General features: G+C 40.4%; 2 protein-coding genes across 3 annotated transcripts in view; one reads left to right on the plus strand and one right to left on the minus strand.

The window, feature by feature from the left end:
* The window catches only part of ASTN2 (astrotactin 2), an 817,144-nt gene that overhangs the window by 322,161 nt on the left and 482,752 nt on the right, over positions 1 to 12,231 (plus strand). For both annotated transcript variants that reach the window (XM_037154714.2, XM_037154715.2), the window contains exon 6: positions 3,799 to 3,945. In XM_037154714.2, coding sequence (XP_037010609.2) covers positions 3,799 to 3,945 — 147 coding nt within the window. The remainder of the gene's footprint in view (positions 1 to 3,798; positions 3,946 to 12,231) is intronic.
* Positions 8,283 to 9,444, minus strand: LOC119056326 (proteasome subunit beta type-6-like). Its single transcript, XM_037154713.2, is given in 3 exon segments — positions 8,283 to 8,764; positions 8,766 to 9,085; positions 9,420 to 9,444. Coding segments are annotated over 3 exon segments (750 nt in total). The 3' UTR covers positions 8,283 to 8,359.

Consider the following 12,231-nt stretch of genomic DNA (forward strand, 5'->3'; position numbering starts at 1 on the left):
GATTCAGGCCCTTGCTGAGTAAATGACTGCCCCAGGACAGAGTTTATTCTCATTCTTCCCTCCCTTCTCTCCCTCCCTCTGCTTACAACTCTCCCTTCAGTCTCCACTCATTTTGTCTTCAGTTTCTCTAAAGAACAATTCAGTTTCCAATATGTTTTGATAATAGGTTGGACAAAGGGGAAAGTAAATCCTGATTTCTGCCATCAGTGATTAAATGAATGCCACTGTCTGGCTTAAAAATGATCATTTACCAAGGGCCTACCATGTGCCAGAAACCATGTGAGGCATTGAATGTTACTGTCTCATTTAGTTCTTACAACACTCTTAAAGGATACATCATTTTATTCCTGATTGTTAGATGAAAAAACTGAGGGTCATAAAGTTCATGTGACTCTACTCCTTACCTAGTTCTCTCTCTTCTTTTAACATTATATGTTGAAAGACAAATACCATATGATATCACCTTTAACAGGAAGCTAAACAACAAAACAAACAAGCAAGCAAAATATAAACAAAGACACTGAAATAGAGAACAGGGGGACAGCGACCAGAGGGGAAAGGGGAGGGAATTTAAAGGGAAAAAGGGGAGGGATTTAGAGGAACAAGTATAAAGGACAAAGGGACAATAACTAAGGGAGGTGGAAATGGGAGGGAGGTGGGGAGCACCTGGTGGGGTGGGCTGGAATGGGAGAAATAGACAGAAAACTGTACTTGAAAAATAATTAAATTAAAAATATTTTAAAAACATATACTTTAAAATTTTTTTACTTATTGAATTTTAAAGAGAGAGACAGATTTTTTCTTCCACTTATTGATGCATTTATTGGTTGTTTCTTCTATGTACCCTGATTGGGAATCTAACCCAAAACCTTGGCAAATTAGGATGATGCTCTAACCAGCTGAGCTGCCCAACCAGGGCTTCCATCTTAAAGACCCTGCATTATTATGAAGGTTTAAATGACATTAGGGATACAATTCACCCAGCATGATTCCAGGGAGAGAGTGTGAACAAACTCCATTTTTGCCCCTAAATTCTTTTTCCCCACTTCAGAAACCAGTCCTGTGGAGCCTCAGAGGTGTGTCTGGTAGTTGGTTAATTAATGAAGGGAGTGTCTTGATCAGATCCATTTCTGTTGCTATATTGGCCAAGTCTGAGAGCTGCCTTCTCAGACATGCTGTTGTCCATCCAGGGCATCTGCCTCACCAGTGCCAGGAGCTTCTAACTACATCTCACTCTCTTTCTGGACCTGGTTTACCTCCCAAGAACTTGTTCATGCTGGACTCATCCCAGCATCTTCTTCCCCTCAGAATAGACTCCATAGAGTCTAGAGCAAAAACTCAGTGTTATTTGGAACTTTTGTTAAATATCTAGACTCATGGTAATATGTTGACATTTTAAGGAAAGACCTGTGCAAGGCACCAACCCCTAGTCTACACTCCTTAGTAGACTGTTTCCCTATAGAAAACATTGCTGTTAGCTTGCTATGCTATCTAGCTACTAAAATGTTTATATTGTCAAAATTTGAAATAGCTTCTTGTGGCTCCCAGATGAGGGATAAAATATGTTCTCTTTTTTGTGCTCATTTTAGGTTTAGGAAGTCTTCATCTCTTGACACCAGAAGCATCACTTTAATTTTATCTACTCTTTCATTTAACAAGTATAATGACCACAAATATAAGAAGCGTCTCTACCATATGTTATACATTTTACTAAGACTGGCAGTACAGTTCAGGATCCTATTCTTAAATTAAGAAAGTTCTAGGTTCCAGGCTGTGAGCTTGGAATGAGAGACATCAAGAAGACAATGACAGGATCCGTTCTCTCAAGCAGCTTGCTGTTTATTAAGAAAAGTAGATATCCATACAAAAACTTCCAAAGTGGGCTGTCGCATGGGCTCTTAATCCTTTAGGACCCATCAGTCTGGCAATGTTGGCTGTTTAAGGTTGGCATGCTTTTTGATTGGTCAGCAACTGTGTCTAGTTGCTACTACTGTTCCTTTTATCTCTGGAAATTATGGTGCATTTACTGACAGATACTGTGCTGGGCATTGGGATGCAGTGGCGAGCAAAAGACATAGTGCCTGCCTTCATGAAGTTTACTCTAGTTACCAAACTCTAATGTTAGAATAAGGTATTTTGAGAAACACATCAGATGTAGGCAGTTTGTCTGCCTAAAGGGAGAGGAATTTATATTTATTATTAATCTAAGTGAGTAATGGAAGCAAGGAAACAAGTGGAAAAGAAATAACATCTGTGCTAGTATTAGCAGGATGGGGAGTGTTGATGGTGGTGGCACTGTAGCAGTGCAGCCCTGCCCATATCTGGGCCGAGTGCTAGACAGCCACAGGAGGTCCAAGGGCAAGGATCTGTCATGAAAGGTCGCAGGTCCAGGCTGATGAACATGGGTTACAGCCTGTTGCCAGGTGCTCTAGAAGTGCTCAAGGGGTTCAGCAGGAAATAGGATGGGAAGGAGTGTCTACACCCCCCTCATCCCACAAGCAAACAAAACAGAAGAGGTGAGGGTGAAGAGGGGAAGATACTAAGGACATAGAATAAATAAGATGATACCATCTTATTTAGATGCTATAAAGAGGAAGACAGGAGACTGAAAGATGACATGTAGGTTTCTGACCAGTATGCATGGTGGTACTTTCAATAAGTAAGACAGCTCAGGAGAAGAAGGAGGAGGCTTTCAGGAGAAGATAACATGACTAGCTTTGAGTATGTTCTTTTTGTCATGCCCATGGGATATCCATAGAAAGATGCCCAGGAGATTTGAGCATAAAAGTTTGCTCCAAGGAAGAGCCCGGTGGGTAATAGAAATTTGGGAGACTTTGCTCTACAAAATGATAATTTAAACCTGGAAAATAGATATGAGTAGCGAAACCTAAACAGTGAGACACAGTGGGCATAATCCATGGATTCTCTCTTTGCTGGCCTAGTGGTCTCCTTGCCTTGAAGATCCAGCCTACTCATTCCTTTGAATCTGTGAAATTGTCTTTAATTTTCCAAGGCAAAACTCCCCTCCCCATCCTACACCCTCTCTACTAACTCCTAACACAACTTGCCTTGAATTTGAATTAGGTGTGGAGAAGCCTACCTGTGCCCCAACCTATAACCTCCTGAAGAGCAGGAACTATTCTTGTTCTGCTATGTGTTTTTCTCCCATAGTGGGTGATCAGTAAAGGCTTGTGAAAATGATTTGAACTGATTAGCCTCTAATAGTTTCTAAAATGGAAATCTTTTTAGGTAACGGACATTGTATTCAATATACACAGGATGCCATTTAATCATTGCAACAACGTTGTGAGCTGTATAATATTATCCTCATCCTGTGAATAAGAAAACTGAAGAAACAGGTCCCATAGCCAATGAGGGCTACAATCCAAATTTGAACCCATAATTGTCAGCCTCTAAAGCTTGTGCTTATTCCACCCTGTGAATTCAGCAACACAGTGTCTTCTCACCAGCTCCCAAAGACAGTAGACAGCTTAACAGTATCTGATCATTAGCAAGAATGGCATCTTAATTAGGAGTGGAGGAATGAAAATTGCCATGACCTTCAGGAAGCTTTATTACTGTTGTCTTTACCAAAGAAATAATAAACCCATTTGTCAGAGAGTTAAAACAAAACCAAACAAGGGGCCACTGAGATGTCATTGCAAGCACATACTTTGTAGAATATGCTTTCTTCTTCCATCTTCCCATTTGCAAGACAACAATATTTCCAGATTCAATGCTATCCCCACTTTCTCACCTCATAGACTTAGGTGTCTTTGTGTGTGTTTGTGTTATTAGGTTTGCTGAAAAGCCCAGTGAACAAGACAGCCCTGACACTGATTGCTGTGAGCTCCTGCATCCTGGCCATGGTGTGTGGCAGCCAGATGTCCTGTCCACTCACCGTGAAGGTGACTCTGCATGTACCTGAGCACTTCATTGCAGATGGTAAGAGCTGAGCATTGGAGATGCCCCACACCTACTGGGCGTCTTGCACCCTTAGCTGGTCAAATATTCTCCATGTATAACCCAACTTTAAGATTACATTACAGGGGCAAAGGAGCATTCAAAGGCCTTGGAAGAAGCCCTTATTTAAAGTCCTGGGTTATTTCAGTGCAACTGAAGACTGCTTTTATTCCATGGGCAAGGATGTAGTCTGTTAAATAAAGAATTCCAGTATGAGTGTAGAAAGATTGAGCTATATCATAGAACCTATGGTTTCGTATCATGCTTTTAGACCCTATTCCCAACTAAAAATGCCCCTCTGCAAAATTTTATTTAGTAGTTAAAAAATATGACAGAGAGGATTGTATGAGCATTGTTGGAATTTCCCAAATGTCCTAAAGAATACTCATATCTCATTCCCTGTAAATGTTCTTCGTAAGTATCATATCCTGCCATTTACTCTTCACTCAATTAAGTTGAATTAATGAGACACCATAGTCACTATAATTGTTTACAAAGTGTGGTCCAAGAAACTGATTAAGATGCTTGATATCTATTGCTAAAGTGCCCTCCGTAAAGTTCTTTTACTTAACATACTCCAAACCCTCATTCTCAGTTGGCATTACTGTCTTCATATGTTGAAGTTTGTCATAAATGCAATAAACAAGGCATATCTTAAGTATGGGCTTAATGAACTTTTACACAGGAGTCCACCCAAATCAAACCACAAAACATTTCCAGCACTTCAGCTTTCTTATGCTCCTTCCCAGTTAAGGCCCTCCCAGAGGTAACCACCATGTTAGTAACTCTGGTTTCTAAAAAATATATTTTTATTGGGTATATATTGAATGTTTTTGAGATTCTAACCCTACATTTCTCAGCTTTATCTCAGTGTAACTCAATTTTATCTCCAATTTTTAAGTTTCAGTGTTCAGAACTTAGCACCAATTCCTTCAGAATTTTCTCTTCATAATGGACCTTCCACCTCCTTTCTCTAAAACACATAGACTTCTATTAATACAACCTGTGATTGCTCTCACTTCATCATGGTTTATGCCTATCAAATCATAGGTGAACATAAAAATTAATGATGGACATACAAAAATCATATGTAAACATAGGACAGGCAAATGTGTGAGTGGGAAATGGCGGAGGAAGAAAGGAATAATATTTACAGAAGCAGCCACTCAAGAAGATCTCATGGCTCTTGGAGCTGGAAGAATCACCAGAACCTGAGTGTGTCTAGAATACGGGCATGCGAGTGTAAGAGTGATGAACATGAGATTGGCAAAATCGATAGGTCAGATTCTGACCACTATTGAAGGCGCGTGACCTTATGTCTTATCCTCATTAATTATGACTCATGAACCGTAGAGCACACTGGAGATATTCAGATTTTCAATATTTATTTTCATGAAGGTCTTAAACAGCTAAGTAGCTTGCTCAAGGTCATGGTAAATAGTTTAATGACTAAGAGTAGAGCATACAGAATAATACAAACATGTATTCAAATACTCGTGCTGTTGTCTACCACTTCTATAGCTAAGCGAATGACTTACTTCTCTGAGATGGACCATGGACAACGCAGCTTTTGCCTTTCTCACCTTCCCCCATGAAACTGAAACTAGCTACAAAGCTGCCAGCCCTTTCTTAGTGGAGAGAGCTTCCAGCCAGCCTTGTTAGTTGAGCTGTCCCTGGTGCTGAAGTACTGGATGGGGCTGAGTAATGGTTCTGGTCTTCAGGAAGAAAATGAATTCTGCCACTCTGCCCTTGTGTTACAACATAGTTATACTTGATACTTAATGCCCATTATAGGGAAAGGTCAGCACAATATAGCACTTGTTCAGAGCCCAGCTGGCAAGAACAATAAATACTTACACCGCCCCTATCCAAACCCTTGGCAAGTATTATCCCTTTCTTTCCTGAGCCTTCTCAAGGCCACTAGTGGCTTTTTGCCCTGCTAAGCACATAGTGAAGAGATGGACTGGGTTTGCTTCCAAACTTACTGAATGTAGCACTGTGTTTTCAGCTACATTCTATAAATCATCTGCTTTTCGTTTATTCTGGGATAATGATCCCCAGAATAGTGAATCATATTCTCTAGGAGTGGAGCCCAAGTATTAATGTGTTCAACAAGAACTTTAGATGATCCCTTAACAGAAGTTTGAGAGCTGTATCAATCTCTCTGTGTTACTTTCCTTCTATCTCGCAGATGTAATCACTCCTTGGGACCCTTTAAGGCCCTGCTAAGGGGCTTTGCTTTCTTCCATCTTAGATTTTTATCAATGTCACAAAAATGGAGCTGCCTCATAGCACAACTGCAGTGGTTACCCATAGCATTGAATACAATGTGAATGACACAGTATGAGTTTTATAATAAAGCAGACTTCATCACATGGTTTTGGGCATCATCCAAACTGCCATGAAGGCAGCATTATTAGTGAATGGTAATTGCTTAATATTAAAAACTCATGTTAGTTCATGCATTCCTTGAGGCACTCAATGTATGTCAGGATATAGTCACCCAATATTTTGGCCAGTAGGAAAGACAGCTTTTAAAGGAGTAAGTTATCCTTATTAAGTGGGTAATATGGTCCCATAGTGCAGACAGATAACATTACAAGTAGAGTTTTCTATTCTCTTTTTTTCCATTCTGTTCTGTTCTGTTTTGTTCTGGGAGTTGTGCTTTGAGAAGGTGAATGATATATTTGAACTTATCCAAAGGAGAGGATTTGTAGTCAAGATACTGGAAAAACATTGTGTAGATACCTAGTGACTTCTTAAGGAAAGGGTGGAGGAGAATCATTCTGTAAGAGTTCAAAGAACCTAGAAAAAAAGTGAACTTAATATTATTGAGAATGTCTATTATAAATATTGCAGTGTTCAGAATACTTTACATGAAGTTAGTTATTTAGTTCTCATAGCAGAAGTGTGAAGCAGGGTTTAGCATTATCCTTTTGCATATATAGAAGGCAATTCCCAGAGATGTTGAGTGATTGCACCAGACTAACGCACAAAAGTGAAGCCTTGTATGAAAGTCCAGGTGTACCTGAACTCCTGATCCAAGATCATTCCATGCCCCACACTTACTAAAAAATGATCATGAAAATTAGTATTTACCTTGAAAAGGGTTCTGGTTCATTCTAAAAGTCCCCAGGGAGCAAAATTAGAAGTATGTGGGTGATGAGGATGGTCAGAGATGGGAGAAGATTGAGCCTTAGTATAAAAGTACTTTTACTTTCTAAGCTTCAACCTTATTATCTGTAAGGCAGGGATAATAATCGCACTTATCTTACAGAGTTATTGTGATGTATAAATGAAATAATTCCCATAAACCTTTTAGCTTAGTATCTGAAACCTAGTAATGGCTCCATAAATTACATAAATGTTAGTAGTTGTTATAATATATTTTTAATATTGGAAGGGGGTCATTGCAATGTAATGAGTTCCCCATCATAGGGAATTTTCTGAAAAATAGATGACCACATTTCTCTGAAGCTGTAGAAGAAAAGTGTAGGGATGCATTGGGCTTGGGTACCTGGTATTTTGGTTCAGGGCTGTTTTATCTGAATATAAACTTTAAACTTTAAAACACTTTCAAAACACTTATTTTTTAGGACCTACAGACCTTTTACCACTGCTCCCATGATTGTCACCCATTCTTTGCCAAAGATCAGAAATTGAGTGAAACTCAGGAATGGGTGAAGTCCAGGGACGTCTCTTGAATATTTCACTTGGCTAAACCACACTTACACATACACATAATGTTTTTTTTAATGTCATTATGCCCATTGCATCAAAATCTCCACATCAAAATGTCTATTTTTTTTAAGGTTGAGTTAAATTGCTAGTACCATGTGTTGGGTTTTACTAAGGTGATACTCAGTTCTCCTCTATTTCCTATGACTGAGGAGCTGGGATCTAAAGGTTCCTTGCCAGCCTGAGAAATCATCGAGTCAAAATGTTCATCATTAGATGGCCTCATTTATTAGTGCATCACACATGTAGCTGTTTATGAACACAAAATTATATGTAATGAACTTGGTCTACCTTTACTTGCTTCCTCCCCTTATTCATGTCTTTCAGCCAGGAGAGTGAGCTAATCTGTGGCTTTGTGCCTTTCACAAAGATGAGGTTCATAATTGACTTCAGAGGTAGTTTGCAGTGATTTGGATACATGGAAGGAGAGTTTTCAAGTCTGAGAGAGGAAAATGACACCACACTGCAGATGGCTGCTGAATCACAAACTGCCAAGCAACTTGTCTAAAAACAATAGCTTCATGGACACCTTGATCTCTGAAATCATCTGTGGCTTTGTTTTATTTTTTTATTTTTTATTTTTTTCTCTTTCACAAACTGTTTATTGAATTTTGTGTCAGTATGGGATGTTTCTTATTGTATCTCAGAATCCTAAGATTCAGGGAGGAGGTAAAGTGGCAATGGTGAATTTGGGAATCTGGTCTCCCAAAAGTACTTGCTGCTCTACCCCCGATTCCTCTATGGATGCTAGGCGGATCACCCCTCCACTGGAGCCATCCCTGTCCATGGCCAAAGCGAGAGCATTAGCAGTGAATTGCAGACACTCCTCCTTGGCCATGCCCTCCCGGTAGGTAGCATCAGCATAGCCATAAATATAGGAACTCCCAGAGCCTCCAATGGCAAAGGACTGTCTTACCATCATACCCCCCATGGGCACTGAGTACACCTGCCCATGGGGGAGGTGGACTTCTTGGGGGTCCCAGCCCGCAATGATGATTCCTGCCATCAGGTCTTCCCGGTATCGGTAACACATCTCCTTGAAGAGGCTGGCTGCAGTGTACACAATACACTGCATTCAGCGGGGGCTCATTCAGCTCAATACTGTGGAAACCAAGCTGATATGTAACAGCATCAGCTATAGCCTGGGTATCAGCTGCAGAGCCCAAGCGGCAGCAGAAAATATGATCATGAATAGGGGTCAGCTTGTCAGTCACTCTATTGGTGATGTAGGACCCGGTGGTCGTTCTGGAATCGGCCCCCAGAACCATGCCCCCGTCAAATTGCACGGCCATGATAGTGGTCCCTGTGGAGACTTCTCGGTTTTCCCAGTCGGGGGTAAAGGCCTCGGGACCCCAAGCTGGGGCTGGGCCCACCCCTCCAGCAGCTACTCTTTTTTTATTTTATTTTTAAATTACAGTTGACATTTAATATTATTTTATATTAGTGTCAAGTGTATAGCATAGTGGCTAGACAGTTATATAATTTACCAAATGATCTGCCTTATAATTCAAGTATACACCTTGCACCATACATAGTTATTACGATACTTTTGACTCTATTCCTCATGCTGCACCCCACATTCCCAGTGTTAAATGCAGACCTGTGAACACCATGAACCACGTTTAGATGTGAATGTTCTCTACAGTATGACCTCTGCCTTTTTGTCCGTAACTTCTTTGCACACACTTAATGCTGTTTACACAAATAGGTTGTCTTACCTTGTATCTGCCTCTTTATGTACATTTGCCTAAGCATTGCTCTCCACCAAGAGTACCTCGCCTATTTCCATATATTGTAGCTCTACACATCTCTAAGGCCTTACTTTAATTTCCTCCTTCCTCTAGAAAATGTTTTTAACAAACACCAAAAACTTCTCCAAAGAAAACTCCCATCAGAAATAATCTCTTCTTCCTTGACAATTACATAGAACTGTATTTCTATTTAAGGATTGCATGGTCTTCTTTCCATCATCGTTATTGTTACATACTGTATGTCATTGGGCAACTATCATAGTCCTAAAAACTCTTCTCCTGCATTAAATCTTGCCTCCCTCCAACATTTTCTCAACATAGCAAACAGAGTGATCCTTTAAAATTAAAAAAAAAATCTCAACATGTTGCATCTTCCCATAAATCTGTTGGAGTACTTGTTACTGTGCTTGTTATAGAGACTGAACTTCTTAACACAACCTTCGTGTTCCTGCAAGATCAGGCCACTCCCTGCTCTCTAGCCTCACTATACCACTCTCCTTACATTGGCTCCTTAAATATCCCGGCCACTCCCTGCCTCAGGGCCTCTGCCAAGGTTGTTCTCACTGCCTGGAAAATTTCTCCCCACCTCTCCTATCCAATTTCTCTGGGACAAATTTCATCCTATCCTACAGTGATTGACCTCTTTTGTTTGTGTCTTAACCTCTATTAGGTCCCCTACTAATCATTCTCCTGGAGCCCTGCTCTGTTCCTTGATTGCTCTTATTTCCATTTGTAATTATATACTTCTTTAGTTAATGTTGGAGTCCCTCGCCCTCTTGTAAGCTCCATAAGGACTGAGATATTTGTTTGTTTTGCACATTATGTTCAGCACCTAGGACAGTGTGCACATAGAGTTTGTACCCAAAAGAAATTACTTCTGTAGCTTCACTTAAACATCCTCAGGGACAAGGACCAAAGCTTATTCCTGTCCTAACCTATTGTGATACCTGACAGAGCTTCTGACGCAGTAGACATATAATAATTTTGTCTGTAGAACAAATGAAGAAAGGGAGGGCAGGTGGGTAAACCAGATGCTTTAAGAAGATATAACCTAGGGAATGACATTGCAAGAAATCTGATGCTGCCTCCCCTTCTGTGATTGACTCCGCTCCCTCAGGTCTTTGCTCGCATCCTCCAAGATAAGAATCTGCAATCAAATTCACATTCCCGCCCCCCCAACATCAGAATGAAACAAGCTTTATCCCAGAGCCCAGGAAGAGGGGGAAATTTAAATTGAGCTGAGATTCAGAACACCCAGGTGGGAGGTGGTGATGAAATACCAATAAACCATATTAATGTGCTGAAATCAAGAAGAATAGGTTGAACTCCAACTCAGATTTAATAACTATTCACAAGAGAGTGCTGGGGGAAGGCAAGGCTAGGTTTCAGTCAGAATTAAAACGAGATCTGTAATGGAACTGGTAACATAATTATAAACTGTGGAAATTTTTTTCTCTCCTTTTTGTACTTAATGAACAACTTATTCAGTGATGGCCTGGAGCTAGCTCAGGAAGCTATGGATACCCCCTTCAGTGAAATTGTTAGGGTTTTTGTTTTTGTTTTTTGTTTGTTTGTTTTGGTTTTTTCCCTAAACCTCTTCATTAGGAAAGTCCAAACCCACAGAGTCATGGAAGGGAAAACTGCTTCAAGCCATGTCTTCCTTAAATACTAACTGATCTCCATTTTCTCCTCCCAGTCCTGAAATCAAAGTGACGAGGGCACTGAGGGAGAACAAGCCCTGGAAAACCATCCAAAGCAGCTGAACATGTTCAAGCTTTTAAAGATATCACAGCAGCCAGCTTGGTTGGAATTTTTAATGACACTCTCTGCTAAGATGTTAGCTTGGCGTCTGACCAGGATGAATTGTTACTAATTTCCCTTCTTAACAATAGGAATAACTAAGTTTGACGTCCAGAATTAGAGACTAATTTCTGTGTTTTGATAGCAAATCAAGTCCAAAAATATGTTCCTAGAACTGAGGGCAGAAGGTGGTGGAAAGAGGTGGGGAAATGTGTTTTTCCTCATTAGTATTTCCATTCTGTTGTTGTGAGGGGAAGGCTACTTTGATTTTAGGACTGGGAGGAGAAAATGGCAAGTGGGAGCTTTGAGGAGATGGAGCACCCTGACTCCCATGTGGGCTCTGTGGGTGAATTCCGGCATTAAGACTTCCCACTGACTCATACAGAGTTAGATGTTCCATTATTATTGGCTTGGTGTTTGCATGATAATGGAGGGTTGAGTCAGTGGTGCAGTACTGGGAGAGAGAGAAGGTAACAAGGTACAGAGGTTAAGTGCATTGGTCTGTGACCTAGGAGATATGAGTTCTTCTCCCAGGTCTTCTCTTTTCCAGTTTTGTGACTTGGGTACATTAATTCATGCCCCTGAGCTCTAGTTTCTTCATCCAAAAGCAATCTTAATACATGTTGCCTCAAATGAGTGTTTCTAGACTGATGAGTGTGCACGACCTTGGCCAATGGTGAGAGTACAATTATGGCAGTGTTGTTCTGTTCATAGCTTTATTATTCATGAAGACAGTAAAAGGGTTATAAGGAGGTCTTAGTGGGTCTAGCCAAGTAAGTAGAAGGTACAACTTCAGGGAGACTTAGCTTGGTCAGCAGGAAAATACTAGTTAAAAATTCCTCAGTAATAATACTAATCCGTTGTCATATATAGCACCTGTTATTTCCCCGTCCGTCTTCTCTCCCTTCTTGTGGTCAACAAATACGGTCATGCTCAGCATAACAGTCAATGATAGGGTGCATATACAATAGCAGTATAC

The sequence above is a fragment of the Artibeus jamaicensis genome, unplaced genomic scaffold, assembly GCF_021234435.1.
Source record: "Artibeus jamaicensis isolate MK-2021 breed Jamaican fruit bat unplaced genomic scaffold, CSHL_Jam_final scaffold_1964, whole genome shotgun sequence".
Taxonomy (NCBI): domain Eukaryota; kingdom Metazoa; phylum Chordata; class Mammalia; order Chiroptera; family Phyllostomidae; genus Artibeus; species Artibeus jamaicensis.